This window comes from Amphiprion ocellaris, chromosome 15 (genome assembly GCF_022539595.1).
Source record: "Amphiprion ocellaris isolate individual 3 ecotype Okinawa chromosome 15, ASM2253959v1, whole genome shotgun sequence".
NCBI lineage: Eukaryota > Metazoa > Chordata > Actinopteri > Pomacentridae > Amphiprion > Amphiprion ocellaris.
The window spans coordinates 32,439,873-32,464,661 of record NC_072780.1 but is presented as its reverse complement, the minus strand read 5'-3'; the positions used below and the strand labels follow the sequence as shown (position 1 = coordinate 32,464,661).

The 24,789-nt window shown below is 38.5% G+C and overlaps 1 protein-coding gene across 1 annotated transcript in view; it reads left to right on the top strand.

The window, feature by feature from the left end:
* angpt1 (angiopoietin 1) overlaps positions 1-24,789 on the top strand; it is an 89,023-nt gene that overhangs the window by 43,122 nt on the left and 21,112 nt on the right. Inside the window, exons 5-7 of the mRNA XM_023292824.3 lie at positions 4,864-4,991; positions 9,172-9,273; positions 15,256-15,422. Coding sequence (XP_023148592.2) covers positions 4,864-4,991; positions 9,172-9,273; positions 15,256-15,422 — 397 coding nt within the window. The remainder of the gene's footprint in view (positions 1-4,863; positions 4,992-9,171; positions 9,274-15,255; positions 15,423-24,789) is intronic.

The window sequence follows — 24,789 nt, the reverse complement described above, 5'->3', positions numbered from 1 at the left end:
AGCTAATGCCTTTTTTTGACCACAAATTTAACACACTTTTTATTAGTTTTCTCACATTCTTAGTTTTCTTGCATGGAGTTAGATGGGATGTGAACTTGGAGACAGGGAGTGATTAGCTTAGCTTAGCATGAAGAAACCACTTTTCACCATGAAGTAGACAGAGCTGTAACAATGAGCAACTGTTTTTTAAAAAAAAATAATTTCTGCTTGTGTACGCAATGAACAGATGAGAAATGTGTTAATTGTTGAGCCTTAAATGTGTTGATTGGTGAATTTTAAAAATCTGGAACAGTTTACACCTTCTTCTAGGCCTTATGTTATGCTAAGCTAACTGCTGCTTGTTTTATGTGCCAACTTAACGTGCCTATGTTCCTTTTCTCACCTAATTAGTTTTCTTGTTAGAGAGTTAGATGTCAGCGTGCTCATATGGTCCTGGAGTCAGAGAGTGATTAGCTTAGCATAGCATAAAGAAACCACCATTCTGTCACAAGTTGCTGCACATGATTAACGCGTTCTGTATTTATTACACTGTTGCCTTTTCTAGTTTTAGTGCTCCATAAAATAAAGGTCACCGGCAGCTCGGCACATTCGTCTGTTCTGGATTTATGTGTAGCTTTTATCTACTGGACGTCTTTTTGGCGTTTTGTAGCATCTGCAGATTATCCAGGTGAGATTCAAACACTTTTGGGTCCACATTTCGATGGTTTTGTTTGATTAAATTCCCACTTTAGTCGTCTGACAGCTTTAGTGCTCCTCATCCCTCCTCATGATTGGTGGCGGCTCTAACCAGAGGAGATGTTTCGCTCTGTGGTTGGTCCTTCAAACCTCCCGGCTGGTGTTGAAGGGCGAGTCAGGCTGCAGGTCAGAGGTCATTTCCTGGTCTAACAGCTCCTGGGGGAGTCGAGGACGAAGATCTCGCATGTGAAGCTCCTCCTCTCTTCAGTTAAAGCTGCTCAGGTTGTTTGTTCAGTTCCACCGAGTGTGTTTTGAAACCCGATCCGGAGTGTTTCCTCCTTGGCTCGGACTCGCTTCGTCTCCTGGAAGGTTTTTAAAAGCCAGAGTTTATCACTGAATCTCTACACATGTATTTCCCGTCTACGGTTTTGTGTTTGAGCTGCTGCAGATGTTTGGTTTGTTATTAAAGCCTCATTACCAGCAGTAATTGATCTCAGCTTTGGAACACAGTGCTGAAAAAAAAAGCTTCTTCTGGCTGCTAAAGGTGATTTTGTTTTACAGAGATCCCGCTTCGATGAATGACGTTCATCATTTTTACAGCTGCTCAGTCAAAGTCGAATCGCTTTGAGGTTCCACGCGAAGCCTCAAAACTGGAGCGACAGAACAATAAAACCCACTTCATTAATGTGGCTAAACTGCCGTTCTGGAATATTTTTATGCTTCACTGAGCAGCAGAATGAGTTTGACACCTTCTGAAAACCTTTCTGAAGGTAGTTTGTACCTCAAACCTTGTTTTGCACAGGAGGAACGAAACTATTTGTATTTTTTATAGCATTAAAACTCCGTAAACTGTAAATATTGTTTCATGCTGCCATTAAATCTGCAGTGGTTTCCAGTTTCAGCCACATAAGTTCGAACGTAAGAACTGAATTTACCTGAATTCTTAAGCTTAGAAAGTTTTATTACTACATATTACATAACCAACAGAAAGTTGTGAATCAGATTTCTTTTTTTCTGTTTTAACAGTTTCTTTTGCTGATAAATTGTGTAATTTCGGAGATGTTTAAGAAACATAACACACCTTTCAATCTCACTGGTAGGTTTAGAGGGTCCAACATTTAAAAACTGTGTTAAGTGGGGTCTTTTAAACCTACCAGTACCTTTTGGGGTTTTAGATGAATAATTTAGCACCTTTGGCCCAGATCTTTGGTTTATTACTCTGCCAAGTAGCAGCAGAGTTATGTGACAATCGGAGTACGTTTTTGTCTGTCTGTCTGTCTGTCTGTCTGTCTGTCTGTCTGTCTGTCTGTCTGTCTGTAACATTACTCAAAAATGGACTAACAGATTTGGATGAAATTTTCATGGAAGGTCAGAAATGACACAAGGACCAAGTGATTAGATTTTGGCAGTGATGCGGCTTATTTGTTAAAGATTTCTGTATCATTGCCAGATTGCGGCACAGTGTCACTGTAACCATGACAACAAGTGAACACTACATCAGCTGACTGCTCACGATCACATGATTGTGATCCTACTACAAATCCACCGCTGAGGACTTATCAGGACTTATCTGTCAGAAATGATCCAAGGAACAACTGATTAAATTGTGGGGGTGTTTCTGAGTCCCATCAATTCCTGCCGCCTGCTACATATTTAGGTCACATGATTCAGTATCCATACATAACATACACATGCATAACACACGCCTGTGCTCAGTACAATGCTGCATTTCTGACAATGCCATATGGGGGAATGAGCAGCCTTGGAGGAGGACTGCGCTTTCTGAATGCTTTTCTTGTTTTGTGCATGTAGACAGCCTATAATCAATCAATAAATCAATCGGTCAGTCATATTGAAGGTGTCTGCAATTATCAGTATCTGTAATTTAGCAAAGTAGGGAGATCTGTAAATTAACAGTAAATTTATAGAAAAATTACAATGCAAAAACTGTATTTTTTTTTACGGTGTGGACACCAGTTTAATTATTTTAATATTCTATCTGTTTCTGGATTTTGTTCATATGATGAGGTCCAATAAGTAGGATTTAATTTACTGTAAATATCAGCAACATCATCTTTTATTCAGTCCAGTTTGTGTCAAAGGAAGCGGAGATGATTCTAATATTTTCCCAATTGGTAAGATGCAAAAAATTCAAAATGATTGGTTATTTTTTCTTTACATGTTCTGGTTTTAGCACCGCATCCATAAATCTGTTTCCTCCATCAGTGGTTCTTGCGTGGAACCGGTTTATTTAATCACTCTGATGTCCACAACAGTCCATTTAGCTCCATCCTTCTTCCTCCTCGGTCCCAGTACTTGGGCTGGTTTGGCAGCAGCCCTGATTTATGCAAACAGCCGAGCCCCCGCTGCTGCTTTCACATGAACCCCCCGCCAGACTCCAGTCCCCGCTGAACCGCCAAATATCGTTCTGTAAATAAATATTGGGACATAAATAATATTTGCAGAGCTGGTTGGTGCAGAACGTCAGAGAAAGCTGTGAAACGACGATAGCGGGGCATTCCTGTTGGCTAGTTCGGGGTAAATGACCACCTGACGGGACGATCTTTGTTGCATTAGAGTCTGCAGAGCGAAGGTCCCATCAGTCGACCTCCACAGCTGGAGACTCTTGTCGACGACACCCAATACTCCATCAGAAAGCTTCACCCTAACGGAGAATCACTGCTTCAACCCAACAATACAAACACTGGTGTGAAAACTGAGATGAAACCTTAAAAAACAAAAAGAGGAAATCAGAAATAAGGTCAATATAAACCACTTGTTACAACAGGAAGTGGAAATTTATAGCTTGTAGTGTTTTGCTTGGTTTCAAAATAGTGGCGCCGTAATTATCAGCAGATGGAAACTTTACCTGGTGGTTAATTCTCACAGTTAAGTCTTTAATTTTATGTATTGTCTTGTAGATGTGCACAAGTTTTGATGTTTTTTTCCCAACTTGTGGTTTTAATAAACACTGTAAGGCTCGTCTGACATAACAGGTTGTATAAATGACAGCAGTTTTTAATAGCACCAGCTTCATTTACAGTCATATTCTGGTGTCTGTGGTTTGTTGATCCCGTCTGTTATCACCAGATATAGTTGCTCTCTTACCGGCTAATGTCCAGATTTATTCCTGTCGTATATCTGGCAGACGGCTGGCAAATCTGGAATAAAATACTCCTCCCTCTGACTTCTTAAGAATCAACAGTGTACAAAACATTTAGGTTATTTAATGATCAAAGTTTGGCCTTCATATTATAAATATTTCCAGAGTTCCAGGTCCTTGAAGTCCATAGAGGTGGCTCCAGATTTATCACTTTTTAATGGACTTTTTCCATCATTTCTGATCCTCAGAACTTCATCAGTCCAGCAGATAGAACCATGACATTTAGGAGGAGAAACACATCTGAGTTCTGTTAAAAACTGACACCAGATCAGTTTTACATCCCTTCAGGTGTTGCAGTGTAAACGTAATCAGAATTGAAGTGATTTTGGGTAATCAGTGTGTAATTCTGGTTAGCTTTTGTGTCACTTTTGAGTCATTTGGGACAAATTTTAGGTCTGATTTGAACAGTTTTTCAGGAAGTTGAGAAAATATTGAATTATTTTGACAGATTTTTGTCATTTTGGACAATTTTTGTGTGATTTTGACAACTTTCATGTAATTTGACCAAGTGTTGATGAAAAACACATTTGATTTCTGGTAAAAACTATAACCAGACCAGATTTACATCCACTTATAAGGAATAAAAATATCCCATCATCACCCAAAAACGGTCACTTGTATGGATCTGGAGTCATGAAGTGATTAGTTTAGCATGAAGAAACCAGTTTTACTGCTGTAAAATCCTATAGAAGACTTTGCTTTTATACCGTTCAAAGGTCCTGCTCAGAGAAGTTTAATATTTGGCCACAGAAAGTAAAATGATGATTATGTTCCTTTATTTTTCACAAAATCAAATGCACATACGTAGATGTGCCATCGATATTCTCATTAAACTCTCAGGAAACTGGCGAATAAACTGTTTATTAAAATTTCAAGCTTTTCCTTTACAGCTTTGCAGCAAAAAGCAAAGATTATTTTCGGTCTAATTGGCGCTAAATGATCACTTCCTGCAGCCTGAACATGTGGTTTGGTTTATAAAATCTACAGCTTCACATTATTTCTGTTTTTCTCTTGTGTGTCCACAGTTGTTCCAAACAGCACGAAGGTCGTGGACGAAGAGAAGAAGTTCAGAGACTGTGCCGACCTCTACCAGGACGGTTTCCATAAGAACGGCGTCTACACCATCCAAATCAACCAGCAGGACACCAAGAAGGTGAAAAAGCTCCACAGACGTGAAAACATCCCAGCTTTCATCACTCCTAAGCAGCACTTTAAGGTGGATTTACAGGGTTTGGAGTCTGTAACGGTGGAGTTTCTTTTCCAGCTCAGCCTCGAGCTGCTGATGAGTGTGAATGATGAGCTCAGGCTGCTGTGGAAATGTGGAAGCTAAAAATACGCCTGGCAGCGCTGAGAGTTTAGCGGGAGGCGAGGTGTGAAACGGGACACTTCGGTTGGTCGGATGGCGATGATGGTGCTCGAGGTGGTTCAGTAAACTGTGATGGATAGAACCGATGATGTGGTGAGTTCAGGAGGTTTGAGTCTGGATTTCTGCCTGTCAGACTCCAGAGAACAGAAATGTGTGGAGAGTAATCTAAAATATGATGATAGCCAAGCATTTATGCAGCATCAAAAAGAGGATGAGGAAGGTTGGAGTGTATTTGTTGAGCAGAGTCCCTGTTGGGTCTTTAGGTATGTTCACAGCCAGCTGCTTTTATGCAGGTTTTCAATTTGTGCTTCAAAGATTTGACAGAAAACTTTGCAAAAATGCATGTTAGATTGATGGAACCAACGATCTGGTGAGTTCAGAAGGTAGCAGAAGGTTTGTAAGTGTGGATTTCTGTCTGTCAGACTCCAGAGAACATAAATTTATGGAAAGAAATCTAAAATATTATGATAACCAAGCATTTATGCAATATCAAAAAGAGGATGAAGAAGCTTTTGAGCATATCTGTTAAGCAGAATCCCTGTTACAGCTTCAGGTGCGTTCACAACCACCCGTTTTTATGCACATTTTCAATTTCTGCATTGGAGGTTTGAGAGGAAATGCTGCAAAAATGGATTTACGCTCGGCTAAGATTGATGGAACTGATGATTTCATGAGTTCAGAAGGTAGTAGAAGGTTTGTTTGTCTGGATTTCTAGCTCTTAGATACCAACAAAAAGAAATTTATAGGAAAGGAATCTACAATACAATGCTAATTAAGCATTTGTGCATATTTTTTCAATCTCAAAAAGGAGCTTTTGAGCATATTTGCTAAAGAGCATCAACAGTGATTCCCACTAGATATTCTTTTCGGTTCTGTTGGGTCTTCAGGTGCGTTCACAACCAGCTGTTTTTATGCACATTTTCAATCTGTGCATGAAAGATTCTAGAGAAAATGTTGCAAAAATGCAGGAAAGAGTGATGGAACTGATGATTTGAGGAGTTCAGAAGGTAGCAGAAGGTTTGTTTGTCTGGAATTCCATCTCAGAATTTACAGGAAGAAGCTTTTGATCATGTTTGTGAAACAGCGTCTAAGCTTCGAACCTCACAGTAGATGTTTCTGATCTGTTTGGCAGAAGGTTTGTGAGTGAACTGAAATTTGTGAAAAGAAATTTGTGTTTCCATCGATGTTTTGTACTTTTTTTTCCAGTCTCCAGAAAAGATGTGGAAGATTGCCTCAACTTCAAGCCTCTAGATGGATGTTTCTCACAGCAGCAGCTGATTGACGTCTGTTTTACAAGAAGTCCTGTCAGTTTCAATGTTAGCGCTCTACAAATCCATTAGTGCTATCAGCACTGATTCCTTTTTGGGATTTAAGCACCTGTTGAGTCATTTGATGTGTCCACAACCACCCGTTTTTGAGCACATTTTCAATTTGATCAAAGATCTTAGAGGAAATGCTGCAAGAAAATATTCACCCTCGTTCAAGATGGAAGGTCAGCAGCGTGCACGTTTGTGCGCGCACTTTGTATGGTATGAATGATGAGCTGTTCTTGATGGTGAGTTCAGAAGTTAGCAGAAGGTTTGAGTCTGGATTTCGACCTCTCAGACTCCAGCAAACAGAGACTCAACCTGAAATTGTGGGGAAAAAATCTCAAAAAGAATCTTTTGAGGATATTTGATTAACAGCATCTCAGCTTTGACATCTGTTTTACAAGAAGACGTCCTGTCAGGTTCCATTGTGCTTTATCATCAGCTCTCTACAAATCTGATTCCATCTAGACACCTAGATGTTTTTCCAATCTGCAGAAGAAGCGGGTGAATTTTTGGAGCATTTTTCTGAAACAGCATCTCAGCTTCAAGCCTCTAGATGGATGTTTCTCATAGCAGCAGTTGATTGACGAAGAAGAAGTCCTGTCAGTTTCCATGTCAGCGCTCTTCAAAGCCATTAGCGGTATCAGCACCGATTCCTTTTTGTGATTTAAGCACCTGTGGGGTCTTTAAAAGCAGTTTTTAAGCACATTTCCTATTTGTGCATCGAAGATCTCAGAGCAAATGCTGCAAGAATACATTCACACTCGTTCAAGGTCGAAGGGCAGCGGCTCGCATGTTTGTGCTCATGCTTTAGTGCACGTATGGCATGAATGATGGGGGCTGCTCCTCTAATTATACCAGGCTGTGGTCATGTGTGTTCAGCTGCAGGGCCGGCTGAGGTGAGGCTCCACCCCAGGGTCTCCTCCTCAAAACAAAGAGCAGCGCTGCAGATAGAGCTCCGGCTCGCCGTTATCGGTTTATACACTCCGAGGTGGAGGTTAAGGGCCACACTACGCCCAGGTGTCGGCTGGTATGTGTCCAGGCCGGACCTCCGCTTTGATCTGCAGAAACAAGGCGGGCTGATGAGGAACATCTCCTGGGAGCTGCTGAGGGATAAGGAGACGCTGATTAGGTCTGAGGAGGACACAGATACGTCGCATTCCCGAAGATGATTCATGGCGAAGGCTGGGAAAAGGGAGCGTCTGACACCAAACGACTGTCCAAGTGACCCTTATTGTTAGTTAAAGCTGCTGGGAGTCACATTGGACGTCAAATTCATTGACATGGGAGAGGAATTACATCTTCTGAACATGCAAAGACAAGGGATGTGGCCCACATTTATCTTATAAAATATGGAATTCAACTACAAAAAAGTTATTAAAATCAATCCAGTGTATGTACAAAACCAAATATCTCTGCAATTAATTAAGAAAAAAATGCATTTCTGACTCCAGTCTGTTCCTTGATGTTCTGTAGATGTTCAAGAAACTGTCTGAAATGTAATGTTAAAGGGTAAATGTAGTATTAGAGGGTAAATGTAGCTTTAGAGGGTAAATGTAGTGTTAAAAGGTAAATGTAGTATTAGAGGGTAGGATGTACTGACTGTACCTGGTTGTTCCATCAGGTGGAGCTTCTTACTGTTTAATGCTGAAGAGACCAGAGGAGGCGTCACTCAGACTATAGGCAGTTCATGATGGAAAGCAAAGAGCATTGTGGGAGTTTAGCTAGCAACGGGTACCATGGCAAAGCCTTCTGTGGAGGTTAATGGCCTCCAATCAGCACTGATGAGCTTTCAGAGTTGAATTAAGCAGCATTTAAGTGTCTGAACTGATGAGCTTTGAGGCTCATGTTATGTCTGTTTACTAAAACAGCACTATGAGCAGTTTGTGTCATCAATCAACCAGTTATTGACTGATCTTGCTGTGTAAGATTGTAATAGTCTTGCCTCTCCAGCTTTCTGTGTGGGGTGGCATTGTTTCAGTGGAATATTTGCATGCAGGGAGACGAGAATTATCATTTAAATGGATGATTCACAGAAAAATTGACGAAGCCTTCCTCCATTATCCAAATCCTTGGAAAAGCTTTCAAATTTTCGACGTACTGTGATGCAGCTCAGAGGATGTTGTTGTTGTTTCATCCAGACTTCAGCCAGTTTTGCGTTGGCAAGCAGAGAGCATTATTGGGGTTTAGCTAGCAACAGGCACCATGACAAAGACTTCTGTGGATGTTAATGACCTCCAACCAGAGTTCATGTTTAAAAAAACCTTGGATCATCTCGGACAGTGTTTCTATTTTCTGGTTGTATATCTAACAGTGGCCTAAATTACATGTCTGCAGACTAAAATACCAACATCCACTGGTGTCAGTTTATGTTATTGATTGATCCACTGTGGAGGAAAAATACTGCCAGTTATTGATTCCAAAGTTTGCATCCCCAGTGTCCCTGCAAAAACTTGTGGTCTCACTTTACAACTGTGTGACAGCAGATGTAAACAAAGACTGGGGCTGATAGCGATCGGTTTAAAAATGCCTTGATTGGCCCTAAATCTGATTGGAACGTCTCTAACAAAGACCTTTGGGTGCTTTCAAAGTTCCATTAAGTTCATACTCGAGGGCTGTTTCCCATCGTCCCTCTCTTTGTGTTTTCATTTGCGTAGGTGTATTGCAACATGGAAACAGCCGGCGGTGGGTGGACGGTGATCCAGCGGCGGGAGGACGGCAGCGTGGACTTCCAGAGGACGTGGAAGGAGTATAAGATGGTGAGACGAGACACATCCATCCATATCCATTAACACAGATAGCATCGGTTCTTTAAGCAGCAGACAGTGAGAGGAAACACACTCAGAAATAAAGCACTCCATCCATATCCATTAAATTTCGTAACTGCGCGATGAGCAAAACATCCTGCTGTAAAGGGGAAAAAAAACACACTTCCACAGCCGAATTATGACAAATACTCCACACATTTTGGCCTCCATTGTTGAGAGTTCAGGAACCAGTGATCCGAGACCATTTGGAAGGCTCCATCCAGATGTCATCCCTCCTCAGGAACGGCTCCCCCGTCAGCTCTGCATTAGCGGTATTGTCCTGGGTGTCCGAGGCCTCGCTGATACGCTGTTATTCTTCCTCCCCTCCAACAGGAAATTACTACCTAAATGTGAAAACAAGGCGGTTGTTTAGTCTCAGTAGCGCTCTGCCAGGTGTTTCATGTGTTTGTCATCGAGCGCTAATCTATGCATATTTGCGTTGAGGGTGTTAACATTTCCAACCTCGGTCGTGTTTGGACGGTAAATTAGATGTTATTGCTGGCGGTTGCGTCGCTGTAAAAGTCGCTGTTTATGGGTCATTCCAGGATTGGAGGACATTTTACGTCCCACGTGTCATATTTCAAATAATCTATGTACAAAATATTAAAACATGCAGTTGTTGTGTTAATTTACTTGTTCTGAGACTGAGGAGAAAAGAAAAACTTAGAAAAACTCATGAGACAATGAAAATATTTTTAAAAATGTAAAATAAGTCTGGAGTCCCCCATAAAATGCCATTTCTATCTTGTCCTATCACCCTAATGACCAAACTGAATTACCATAAAAAGATGCAAAATCTCCACAACAAGGTGCAAAATCACCATAAAAAAGTGCAAAATCACCATAAAAAGATTCAAAATTACCACAAAAAGACGCAATATCACCAGAAAAAAGATGCGAAATTACTGTAAAAAGATACAAAATTACCACCAAAAGATGCTTAATCACCATAAACAGATGCAAAATCACCATAAAATATGTACAATTATCACAAAAAGATGCAAAATTACCATAAAAAGATACAAAATTACCACCAAAAGATGCAAAATCACCATAAAAGGGTGGAAAATTACCACAAAAAGATGCAAATAACCACAAAAAGATGCAAAATCACCATAAAAATATGTACAATTATCACAAAAAGATGCAAAATCACCATAAAAGATGCAAAATTACCACAAAAAGATGCAAAGTCACCATAAAAGGATGCAAAATTACCACAAAAAGATGCAGTCACCATAAAAGGATGCAAAATTACCACAAAAAAATGCAAAATTACCATAGAAAGATGTAAAATTGCTATAAAAGGTGCAAAATCACTATAAAAAGATGCAAAGTTACCATAGAAAGATTACAAAATGACCACAAGAACGTGCAAAATGACCACCAAAAGATGCAAATTACCATAGAAAAATGCAAAATCACCACAAAAAGATGCAAAATTATCATAAAATAAGGTGCAATAAGCCCGTGTTCTCTTCCTACCTTCCCTTCTCTGCCCTCGATGTATCAGTCGCTAGGAAGAGATTTCAAGGACATTGTGGGACGTTACAAGCCAAAGAACTCCCACAGAGAACAGACTGAGGCTCCATATCTGGGATATTTATTACACTTGCATGGTTAATTACAAAGTCATTTTAATGAGAAATTCTCATACTGGCTGCTTTAAAGAAAGTTCTGAGCAGAGGTTTTGGATAAAAGTCAACCCAAACAGCTTGTCAGCCTTTCAGAACAGGACAGAAACTTTTGGTCCAATCTGGGAGGAAGGTGAAAAGTCAGGAGGACAAAAATGCACAGACAGGAAGTAAATAAAACAGCAAACAACGGAGAATAAAAAATAAAGCTGATGTGTAACAATACCAGCTCTGAACAGGTGTACAGTCAGAGTCCAGGACATGAGACAAACACCGGCCTCCTTGAAAAGAATGTGATTGATAGTTTTTTATCGTGTTATGAATTTCCTCAGTCTTGCTCTCCTAAGGCTTGTACTCACACATTTAAAGGACTTGAGGGATTAGTTAATCTTTCACATGAAGCTGAAGCTCTGTTTCTTTGTGGGACCACTGAGGGAAGTTTGGCAGCAGGGATACAGAGCTGATATTAAGATGTGTTCTCAAGTCCATGTTTGTAGCTTCCATTGCCAGGTGACCACACATCATTATTTATAACAGCCGCTCAGCTGAAAATCAGTCCGAATCAGGTGTAACGCATTATCATCACATCACGCAATTCAGAGCGATTAATGTTAGCACGAGAGCCGAGGAGCTGAGAGAGTTCAAAGTGCTAGAAATGGTTTAAAAAATCAGTCACTGGAGCTGTTTGTAGTGGAACAACTGGTGAAATAGACGGCTAAAACTAATGAACTGTTGAAATAGTTGGTTAAAAAGTAATAAACGGTTGAAAAGGTTAGCTGAAAGCAATACGAAATAGTTTGCCAAAAGTAATAAATTACTGGAATAGTTGGGTAAAAGTCTGTATAATCAGTTTAGACAGTTGGCTAGTAGAAATAAGCTGTTGAAAAGGTTAGGTAACCGTAGCTGTTTGCTAAATTGCTAAATTTGCTAAAAATAATAAACATCTGAAAATAATAAACTGTTGAAAGAGTGAGCTTAAAACAATTAGAAACTGTTTAAATAGGGATAGTCATAATAGTTAGCTAAAACAGTTTTTAAAAATTTAGCTAAAAGTAATGGAAAAACTGTTGAAAAGGTTAGCTGAAAGCAATACAAAAAAGTTTGCCAAAATTATAAATTATTGAAATAGTTGGTTAAAAGTCTGCAAAATCAGTTGAAATACTTGGATAAAAGAAATAAGCTGTTGCAAAAGTTAGCCAAAAGTAATGAATGTCAAAATAGTTAGCAAACAGCAACAAAAACATTGAAATAATAGTTAGCTAACAGTGAGAAAAACATTGAAACAGATAACACAAAAAATTAAATCGTTAGCTAGCAGCAACAAAAACATTGAAATAGTTACCTTAAAAAGTTGAATAGTTAGCTAACGGCAACAAAAACATTGAAACGGTTACTAAAAAAATTTAAATAGTTAACTAATAGCAACAAAAACATTGAAGCAGTGAGCTCAAAAGTTTAAATAGTTAGCTAACAGTTATAAAAAAAAACACCTTAAATAGTTAACTAAAGATAGTTGAAATAGTAAACTAAAAACTTTTTTTTAAACTTAGCTAAAAATAATGGAAAAAATTGTTGAAAAGGTTAGCTAAGATGAGTAAACTGTTTAAATAGTTTGACAAACTGATAAATAGTTGAAATAATTTGGTAGCAGTCTTTATAATCAGTTGAAATAGTTAGCCAGAAGTAATAAGTTGTTAAAAAAGCTAGCTAAACTAATAACCTCTTATAAAAGATAGCTAAAAAAGGAATAAATAGTTAAAATAGTTAGCAAGAAAAAAAATCTGTTGAAAACATTAGCTAAAAGTAACCTAAAAGAGAGTTGAAACTGGTTTAAATGGTTAGTTTAAAGTAATGAAACACTGTTCAAAAAGTTAGCTAAAAGTAATTAAAAGAATGTTTAAATAGGTAACTAAACTTGATTTAAATAGTTGGCTAAAAGTCATGAAAAGCAGTTTAGTTACCTGAAGATAGTTATAAGAATTTGCTGAAAAATAGTTTAAATATTTAGCTACGAGTAATGACAAACTGTTGATATAGCTAGCTAGACATGATTTAAAAAATTAGTTACTAATAGTTCATAGTTAACTAAGGATAGCTTGAATGGTCAGCGAGAAGTATTGAAAAGAAAACTTGGTCCTCGACCTACAGCATTTCGTTGCTATGTTGGAACTGGTTACGTGGAACTAGTTGGCGAGCAGAGCGGATGAATACGTCGTCACGTGGTGCTATAAAACAGCTTTGTTTCCATTCTCCGGTTGTACGTCACCTTGGATTGTGCTACATTCACGAAGTTTTTGTCCTTCGTTATGGCTCCCAAGCATCAGTCAGACTCTTCTGATGCTTCGGAGAAAAGGAAAGCCGTCTCCATGGAAGTGAAATTAGATAGAATAAAATGCTCGAAAAATGACTTTTCCAAAGAACTGATTGATATCGTGATGCATGTAACAGCTTTGTTTACATTTTGGAGTTCTGACTTACAGCAAAACTCGACTAATGTTGGGCCGTAGGAGCAGAACTCTGATGTAAGTTGAGGACCCCCTGTAGTTTGCTTACAACAATTGAAATGAAATGATGAAAAAGCAAATGAACTCTCCAAAAGTAAAGAAGAAATTGCTGACTGGAGCAACCTAAACATTGGTGATTTAAATGCATAAAAAGCTGTTCCAATAGCTGTTGCTTTATTAGGTACACCTTTCAGTCCAAAATGTGGCTTTGTGTTTATACTGAGGTCATAATTTATTCATCTCATTAACATACACAATCAGGGGAAAATTTTAGCAAAACTCTATGATGTAATGCTCCATGACCTCAGTTATAAACACACTTTAAACTTAAATTTGTTTTAGGTAGAATTAATGGCAGAGCTGTTGCATTGGGTTGCATTAGATTTCACATTATTACCTAATAGTTGAGTGTAATTAACAGTGTTAAATATCATCCACCCCCATGATGAATCTCCGCGTTCATCAACTGTTGGCCTCTGACTTGAGTTCATCTCAGATTTATGGCGTTCAACATTTGCGTTTCCGTCCTACCAGCGAATTTAGCTCGGTTCTTAGCAAGTGTGGCTGACATGCAGGCCGGGCGCTCGGTCCAACAATGTGACTAACCGTCTCCTCATCTCTTCTGAGCTGAGTGATGTGGATCAGGTTTGCGTGTGAAGAATCGCAGAACGTCAGAAATGAACCTGTAGAATCTGTCAACAGAGCTGCGGTCCAAAACCTGAGATAAACCCGGTCATAGTAGGAGGCTTTGGACCGAGCAGGAAGCCGGTCAGGGGGGAACATCTCATCAGCAGTGAGATCAGCGGTGGGGAAAGAAAGAAGAGAAAGTTGTAATGTTCTTCCACCCACTCGGCAGGACATGCCTCAGGCCCGAGGAATGCCCCGTATTTACTTTCCCTCCTTCCTCGGCAAACACAGCGCCTCCCCGGTTCTAACGGAGCCGGTCCGGACCCTCCTGTCGGGGCTGAAATGTCATCCAGGCTTCGCGGTATCCAGCGCTGTCAGAAGCACTTTGGCTGCGACCAGGAGCCGCTCTGATCACTGTTTGAAGGAGGCCGAGTGTATTTTGGGAAAGTCATCTTTAGGTAATAACGAGTTAAACATGTGTGACCGGAGTGGAGGACAGAAATGGAAAAAAGGTGTGTGTCTCCGTCAGCTGGTAGCAATTTACACACTTTCATAGACGGAGGTGGTGCGTTTGTCCAGAAACATGCTGAAAAAAAAGCTAAAAAATGTTAGAAAATGTGAGTAATGTGTGCAGATCCTAGACTGGAAAAAGTTTATCAAGAAAAAAAATTCTTTGCAAAATCACAACAAAACTACACAAAATTACCACAAAAATATGAAAAGCTACAATAACACACAGAATTACTAAAAAGAAAAGAAGCAAAATCACCACAAAAAGATGCAAAATGACCATAAAAAGATGCAAAATTACCACAAAAATATGAAAAGCCACAATAACGCACAGAATTACAAAAAAGACGCAAAATTACCACAAAAAGATGCAAAATTACCTCAAAATATGCAAAATGACCATAAAAAGATGCAAAATTACCACAAAAAGATGTAAAATCTCCATAAGATGTAAAATCATCATAAAAAGATGCAAAATTATCATAAAAATGCAAAATTACCAAAAAAAGATGTACAATTACCAAAAACAAACCATGAAACATAAATCAATAAATAAATTAGACAATTCCTTCCTATCATTGCACAATCCTCTAGTGTTGAGATTGTATCGTTATCTGGTATTTCCGTGCTGATTATTGATTTTCTGCTCCGTCCTGCAGGGTTTTGGGAGCACGTCTGCAGAGCACTGGTTGGGTAATGAGTATGTTTACCAGCTGACCAGCCAGAGGCAGTACGCCCTCCGAGTAGAGCTGACCGACTGGGACGGACACCAGGCCTTCTCCCTGTACGACCGCTTCCAGATCGGCAGCGAGAAGCAGAACTACAGGTAAAACTGAACATACTGCCGTTATCACACACAGTGGTCAAAGGAAATCCATCGTTGCTGGTAAATTATGATGATTAGAGAGGCAAATTTGCACCAGAAGTTCCAGATTTTTGCAAGAAAAATGACGGAATCTGCAAATAATTCAGCAGTTTCCTGGCACTTTATTTATAGTCAGTTAATGAATCCAGCATGCTGGTGCAGATTTAAATATCTAAATTACTACCGGATGGATTTGACTCAACATTTTGGTAGAAACGTTTGTAATTTTTCATTCTGTGGAAACAGAACAACCACGAAGAAGGAAAGAGAACTCAGAAATGTCAGAAAAGTGTACAATGACACCGTTAGAATGATAGAAATAAGAAAAAAAAGTTGAATTTCTTTATTAATTTTGAGAAAATTCAAAGAAGCACTGGAATTAAACATGTCCAACATTTTTCCAAAGTGTGTATTTTATAGATATGTAATGACTTAATTTTTAAGATTTCTTTCCATGCTTGTCTCTTCAACACTGCCTGCAGTTCAGCCGAAAAGTACCACATTTTTTGATTCTGAATCATTTATGGCTTCACAGTTGCACCAAAAACTGCAGTATCATTTGTTTTCTTACAGAATCTGGTTGGTGAAAACTACTTTAAAATGAGAGATGTAGAATAAAGGGATTTTGATAAAATAACGTGTTTTTAACCTTAGATTTTCCGATTTTTCCTGACAGTTTGACACACGATTAGTTCATGAACCAACAGAAAGGTGAAAATCTGACATTTTTTCTGTTTTAACGGTTTCTTGTTCTGATAAAATGTGTAATTTTGGCAATTTTTAAGAAAATATAACACACCTTTCAATCTCACTGGCAGGTTTACAGGGTCCAAGGTTTAAAAAGTGTGTCAAGTGGAGACATAAAAGCCCACCAGCAGGTTTTAGGGTTTGAGATGAATATTTTAGCACCTTCGGGCCAAATCTTTGATTTATTACTCTGCCAAGGAATGGCGGAGTTATGTACCGATCGGAGTCCGTCCGTCCGTCTGTCTGTTAGCAACATTACTAAAAAAAGGAATAGAGGTTTATACGTTCTGTAACTAAATATTTCACTAAACTGGCTCCAAATGTGGCAGAAATGCTTCCTTGTTTATTTCTCATGATGAATTATTGGTCCTGTTTCTGTTGCAGTAATAGTCTGTTTGGATATTTCAAAAAACTGGATGGTGAAAATGGCTAAATTTAGCATCTCTCCTGTGCATTTCCTTTCATTGGACACTAGGGGGCGTAGTCCGTATAAGGAGGCTGTAAACAGTCGCCATGTGTCTATAATGTATTTTAAGTAGCCTTGCACTAGAAAAAGTTAATGGAAACAAGCTTTTATGGTCACCTGGGGTGGTTTTTTAACTTTTTCAATAGAGAGTTAATGCACTTCATGGGACATTGAAGCACCTTTTCAAATAAGTTTTTTGATTTATTGACATTTTCATTACTGTTAAGCTGTTTCTTTTGTTGTCTTGACAGCATGAAACATGGGATAATAACTGCAGCTTTCCCCACTGAGAACAATTCCCGCAGACTTTATCCACATGTTTCTTCTTATTTAAAGTATTTGCAAAACAGAGGTTTTGTTTTTGGCGTCTGCTGCTCTGTTTTCTGCAGCCATTTGTACTGTAGCCCGAAGCGCCACCTTTTGATTTATTCAATTTATTCACTCCAAGGCAGCTGATCTAATTATTTTTTGCACAGTTTTTAAAGTTTGCTTCAAATCCTCTTGATAATTATACGAAAACACAGCTAGTGTTGACTCATTCTGCACAGTCCAAGCATTGACTAGAGTATGACTGAGGTCCAACACAGTCGCTGTTGTTGCTAAAAGCATAAAAACATGCTTGAGTTGACGGTTCCTCACGGACAGCAGCGTGAATGGAAGCTATTACGCAGCCTGTTTGGACCACATTGATTGGAATCGAAGTGTATTTGTTCCGTGGAACAGCCGTGAAATGAAAGTCTGAGCCGGCGTGTCGGAAACGTGTCCAGCGTGAAGAGTTTGTTTTGTTCTTCTGCTGCGGATCAGAAAACAGGTGTTGTCAAACTGGGAGAAAAAAAAAACTCTACATGTTACAGATATTTTCCTGCATTTTTTATCAGTTTCCGCACTCGCCTCACGTCGTTCTGTGGAAACACTGCCTGCAGTTCAGCCGAGAGGTCCCAGAATTATTCCTCACATAACTGTTGGTCACAGCTGAGTTAGTAATAGCTTCTTAGTTGCACCAAGAAGATTTTTTTAAACATTTTTTTTACAGTATTTGGTTAAATCAAATGGTTCATTTTTGGAAAATTTTTACATAAAAAAGACAGAATAAAGAGAATTTGATTAATTTAGGCTAAGATTTGGATTATTTTTCCAAAAAAATAAGTAGATGAGTAGTTCACAAACAGTTGGAAATTAAAAGTCGACCATTTTTAATGATGGTTTTACATGTTTTTTCTATGATCAAGTTTTTTTTTTATTTAATAGTGTGCCATACAAACTGGCCGGAGGGTGGAACGTGTGTATTGTTTAGGGTTTGTTGGAAACAGTTTTTTGGATTTAATGGGTTATTTTTTTTTATTTTAACAGTCTCCACATGTGGAATCAAATTCCACAAATATTTCACGATTTACATTTTTCATTTATTTCCATATTTATCTACTTTCGTTCTGTGGAAACACTGCCTGTAGTTCAACCGAGAAGTCCAAGAATTTTCATCACGTGACTGTTGGTCACAGCTGAGTCACTAATATCTTCATGGTTCTGCCAAATAATGCAGACGTTTTTTGTTTGTTTTTTTTTTAACAGAATTTGGTTGAAGCAAGTGGTTCATTTTTGGAAATTTTTTTGATTAATTATTATTAATTTAGGCTCAGATTTGGATCAGTTTTCCAACAAATAAGTAGACAAGTAAAAAAGGTTTTTTTGCATTTCTATTTTAAAACTTTATAAAAACCTTGAAGACTTCAACTAAGATGCAGGCAGCGATAACAAACTTCCCGACATAATTTTTTATTATGGTTTTATGTGTTTTTCCTATGATAAGAGTATTTTTTGTTCCATAACTCGCCTTATAAACCAGCTGGAGGGCTGAACATGTGGATCTTGTTGGAGTTTGTTGAAAATCGTTTTTGGTTTTAATGGGGTTTTTTGTGTTTGTTTTTTAGAGTCTCCAATGTAGAATCAAAATATGCAAAATTTTTCCGAGTTTCTAAAAATATTTCACAATTTCCATTTTTGATTTATTTCCATATTTTGTGGAAACACTGCCTGCAATTCAACCGAAAAGTCCCTGAATTTTCATCGTGTACCTGTTGGTCGCAGCCGAGTTGCTAATATCTTCACGGTTCTGACAAAGAATGCAGAATTTTTAGTTTTTTACAGAATTTGGCTGCAACTTGAGCTACATATTTTGCACCACGTGTTAAACTGTTACAGGTTTCTGCGAGACAAACGAGGACCGTATTGATTAGAACCGAAGTGCATTTGTTCCGTCAAATGGCCGTGAAATGAAAGTCTGAGCCGGCGTGTCGGAAACGTGTCCCGCGTGAAGAGTTTGTTTTGTTCTTCAGAAAACTGTGAGTCACAGATGAAGGCAGGAGGAAGGAATGTCTATCTAGAACACGCCGGACAGGCAGAAAGTGTTAAGATTCTAACCCTGAATGTTATATAAGTCTTTGGTGAAGCTTCGTCTCATTGCAGATTCCTTCCAACCCAAACGTATCGCTGTCGTCATGATTGATGCTTCGTCCTCGTGTGTTTCGGGCCGAAGGTTTCTGTTTTCTTTAGTGGGGGGTTAATGATAACAGGCCTCAAACTGTGGCAGATGCTTGGCCTCTCAGATGTGGAAAACTACAGCAAATTCCTCCGAGTTCCAAGGAATCGCTGGTTTCAGAGGCTCCGTCTGACACCTCCAATTCTGCCATTTCCACTGGGCGGCCGGTTCTGTCCGATAAGCTTCAGTTGTGAAACATCTGATGAACAAGATTCGTAGCCTAAACGCGTTTACCTCAGTTCTCCCATGCCTCGATGCTCTGAGAAGAGGTTTGAAGTGTTTCCCCTCAGCGGCGGCCAGTAGGCCTCGTGCCACATCTAATTTTCGGAATTGTCTAGCGATGACAGGCGTTTGACTTCATGAGGTTGTTCTGCTGAGAGTTCGTACCTGAAATGGGCCCTGAGGTTCCTCTGAGGCACTGCGGTATGGATTTCAATCAGCCGGAAGAGATCGAGTTGGTTTGTAGCTTTGAATTTGATGCATAGTTGAGGTTTTGAGTGAAGCTGCATCTCCTGTTACCTTCAGTCTTTGTTTCCAACTGTGGTGTGAAAGAACATTAAGTGACTTCTGACTCAGATATGTGAAGTAGAGGTCAGTGCTTGTATGATTATATATCAGATCTCAACATGGAGGGTAAACCAAGGAAAGATCCCACCCTTAGGAAAAAAAATGTCTATTTTCTTTTACAAATATTAAAATGCAATCAGAAGTTAATTCAAATGAAAAATACTACAACTTTGTTATTATAAAACCTGGCATCTTCTTACCTCATGAGCCATTTTGATCAATATTTTATGTTACTCTGATTTTAACCACATTTTGTTTAATTAACAAAGAAATTATTGTAAATTTAAAGAAAAACTCTTCTATTATTGACAGTTAGTTTAGAATTGACGAGCCAAAAGCACAAAAACGTAAATTTTGTTAAAGGTGTACTTTTACACGTATAAGTTCTTAAGAAAAAATGTCAAATCACAAACTAGCAGTAATGCTCAACCATAGCTATGTAGGAAATGCTACAGCAAGCTAATGCAGCACAGTATTATTAATTTAACACAAAGTCTGCTAGTTAGCTTGGTAGTTAGTGGTACAGCAAGCAAATAGAGCATATCATTGGTTTAACATAAAGTCTGCTCGCTAGCTAGTGCAACAGCAAGCAAATATAGCATAACGTTGTTAGTTTAGTCCAGAGTAGCTAGTCCTTCTGCGAAGTAGTTAGTCCTTCAGCAGGCTACTATAACATAACATTTTTAATTTATCATGAAGTCTGCTAGTCAACTCAGTTGCAAGTGTCATAGCAAGCTAATATGTCATAATATTATTAGTTTAACATAAAGTCTGCTAGCTAGCTTGTTAGCCAATGCTACAGCAGGAAAATATAGCATAATATTATTAGTTTAGTCCAGAGTCTGCTAAGTAGCTAGCACTACAGCAATCTAATATATACCATAACATTATTAATTTAACATCAAGTCTGCTAGGTAGTTAGTTAAGCAGCAGGCTAATATAGCATAACTTTATTAATCTAACATAAAGTAAGCTAGTTAGCTAGGTAGCTAGTGCTTCAGCAAGCACCTTTAACATAACATTATTAATTTAAGATGAAGTCTGCTAGTCAGCTCAGTAGCAAACTGCTGTAGCAAGCTAAAATATCATATTATTAGTTTTATGTAAAGTCTGCTAGTTAGCTTGGTAGCTAGTGCTACAGCAAGCTATAGAGCAGAACATTATTAGTTTAACATCAAGTCTTGTAGGTAGCTAGAGCAACAGCAGGATTGTATAGCATAACTTCATTATTCTAACATAAAGTAAGCTAGTTAGCTAAATAGCGAGTACTACAGCAATCTAATATAGCATAAAGTTGTTAGTTTAATATAGATTCAGCTAGTTAACTAGGTAGCTAGTGCAGCAGCAAGCTAATATAGCATAGCTTCATTAATCTAACACAGACTATGCTAGTTAGCTAGGTAACTAGTACTACAGCAGTCTAATATAGCATAAAGTGGTTAGTTTAACATAGGGTCAGCCAGGTAGTTAGTTAGTGCTACAGGAAGCTAATATAGCAGAGTACTATGCTATTAGTTTAACTTGGAATCAGCTAGGTAGTTAGATAGTGCTACAGAAGCTAATAGCATAACATTATTAGTTTCAAACAAGTCAGCCAAGTAGCCTTTTAAACAGATAATAATACACTTTTTAGTGCAGGTGAGCTTTTATGTTATTGTGTTAGCTTTAATTTCAGGTCTTTTCTTGCATGATATTGACAATGCTAACCTTTAAATAGCATGGAAAGGATTTTTGTGGTTTTGAAGTATTTTGATGTATTTCAACAGTGCAAAATAAGAATCTGTGTTTTTTAGTAGGAATATACACATCCAAACTTCAGAGTCAGATGAAGGGTTCTTCGTTAGCTCAAATAAAAACTAATCTCTGAGTTTTCCTTTGAGTGTCAGAGGAGGACTTTTGAGGGAAGATGCACTCCATAGATGTCAATACTTTTCAGCTTCAAGGCTAGATTTCTGATAAATAACATTGACCATCATCTATAACTAGCTGTCAGGATGGGAGGCATCTTATAGCAGCCTAATCGACTTCACTGGATGTAAAAGATAGAAATACTAAGAACTTTAACGCCATCTTACACCTTCTGTAACTCTGCTTCACAAACAGTTATATTTATCTTTGCATCATCTTTTTCTCTGTCCCTCACATATTTTCAACAGCCCACTCTTGACCTTTTGTGGTCTTGTTTTGGTCCCACTGGGGCAGATAAAGGGCATCCCCATCCAGTCCAGCTCGGCCGCCATGCCGCTCTATAAATAGATCTGTTCTGAAAGAGCATTGTGGTGTGATAATCACACGTCACTGCCAAATCAAACCAAATGGCTGTTCCCAAAAACAGACGGCCACATTCTGCTCTCTCTGCTTTGGCACTTTTTCTGCTTTTAAATGTCAAAACTCTCTCCAGATCCCATTTATGTCGTTGAAGCCAAACAGATAGCTGTAAGTGATGGTTCCTGTCTTTCTGTTGCTTTTGGAGTGTTTTCTGTCATCTGAAGCGGTTTACTGGAATAAAGTCTACATCAGCGCGAGCCAGACAAACATTTCTAAAGATTTCACACTGTAAAGTCAATCTGTTCCTCTAAAACACATGCAGAGGCTCGACAACATGGATGTGCTCCACTTGGAAGCCGTCCGGTGTTGAAGTCCAACAATGCACACGACTCACCATTTATCATAAACAATATTAGGCTTCACCAGCCAGGAAATGTTTGTCCTGCTGCCAGCGTTCTGGTTTCATCTACTCGTACTGAGAATTACTCAGCCTGCAGAGAGGGAGTGAGCTGTGAAATTATTCCTGTATAAAATATGAGGTTCTAATCTCCATAGATGAAATCATGTATATGGAATAAACGTCACATTTATTACTCCAAAAGCTCGGACCTGCCATTAATCTTTGCTCAGGCGTCTAATCCTTGCTGGCTTTGCCCACCACAATAAACCTGTATATCATTAACAATCAGAGGATTTGAATAAATAGAGCAGCATTTGTGGAAAAAGCTGGTATCACAGAGCGTCTTTAGGTTTCATTTGGCTGCTTGGTAAATGTCTGGTGGTGTTAATAGAAGCTAAAGGAGAGAATGAAAGGATGTGAAAAGTTTCATTGCTTCATGTCCCAGGAAACCCAGTTAAGCAACGCTAAGCAGCCGTCTTTGACGATTCAGCTGCACTGAGAAAAATGATTATTCCTCTCAGTGAATATTATTAGACTGTTGAATTGTTTGCATGCCAGCGCTGAATGTTGAGTAATGCAGTTCTGTCCAGAGAGAGTGTGATTCCACGAACAAGTTATAAGCTGACAGCTGATTACACACCACAAAGCTTGTACAACCATGGTTTCTCATCTTAAAAATATTTCAAAAATAATGTCTACTTTAACCTTTACATACACTGAGACACTTTGACACACTTTTATTTCATCATGTTTGGATTAATACAACTGTCTTTTTACCATCCTGAACCAAAAATCTATTGTTTAAGTGAAGACAATGCAAAGCTTGACCTCTTTAAATTGGTTCCCAGTATGTTTCCGCCTCTTTAAACTGGTTCCCAGCATGTTTCAGTTTCTTTAAACTGGTTCCCAATATGTTTCAGTTTCTTTAAACTGGTTCTCAGCATATATAAGCCTCTTGAAATTCATTCCCAGTATGTTTTAGCCTCCATTAACTGGTTCCCAGTATGTTTCAGCTTCTTTAAACTGCCCCAGTATGTTTCAGTTTCTTTAAACTGGTTCCCAGTATGTTTCATCCTCTTTAAACTGGTTCTCAGTATGTTACAACTTCTTTAAACTGGATCCCAGAATACTTCAGCCTCTTTAAAATGGTTCCCAGTATGTTTCAGCCTCTTTACATCTTTTAAACACAATGCACATTTTCGGTTTCATGTCATTACAGTAAATAAACCAAACATATATTTGAGGAAGAAAACAAACTGCACTTTAATGGATGATAATAGAGATCAGCTTTAACAGCCAAAAAAGTGAGAAATCGGCTCAGTCTATATCTGCACAGTATAATCTGACAACAGAAATGTAGTTTTAGTGTTAAATGAACGTATCTCAGGCAGTAAATGTGAGTTAAACAGACCTATAGTGTTCCTGCTGACCCACATGCTATTGTGAAATGAGCTCTTTGTGTTGTTTGCTGGGGTCTCCATAATTACAGAGGTTACTGTCTTTATAAACAGCTGGAAAAGGCCCCTATCATCACAACTCATTTGGCTGCTGTGGTGCTGCACCAAAGAAAATAATAAAGTCAGATGTAATTTGACGACCTGCAAATGTTTTTGTAACTGCAGCTATCAGATCAACACATTTAGTTAATCGCTCTCATTTGTCAACGTTTGTTTGCTGCAAAAATTGGCCTTTAATTTTCATTATCAAAAGATAATGTAGAAAGAAAAACAGGAAAGAGATGAAAAAAGCTCAGAGACTAATTAAAGAAAATAGAGATGGAGAGAACAAAAATAAAATACATGTGAGTCAGAGAGAAAATTATGGATGAAAATTACATGTTGCGCAAAACAAAATTGTGTAACAAGGAAATACAGAACTGGATGATAAACAGTGTCAGCTCAGATAAACAGATGGGAGCAGATACATGATAATAATTGTCTTGAAATTACAGAGAAGAGATCAGATGGATTTTTAAGTGGTTTTGTGCATTTTGCCATTGTGCAACTTTTTGACGATACCTTTGTGAATAAATAAATCCCAGTAATTACTGTCGCACCACTTAGCCAGGAGAGAACATCTAAACTTAGCATGCAAAATGTAGCAATGTAGCAAGAATCCTAGAAGTGAAATGGAGAAGATAATCTAAGAGCCTCAGAGTGAAGAAAAACAGTTTGCAGTGCATCAGAGGGGAGTTAAAATTTCCCAAATTGAACAGAATTATATTAGTACAAAACAGCATCATCTGCATAAAGGTGTGTCTGACAATCGTTGATGAAACAAATCAGAAAACTGATAAGAACCAGGATACTCACAATGTTGGTGGGCTTCCACTGGATTATTTACT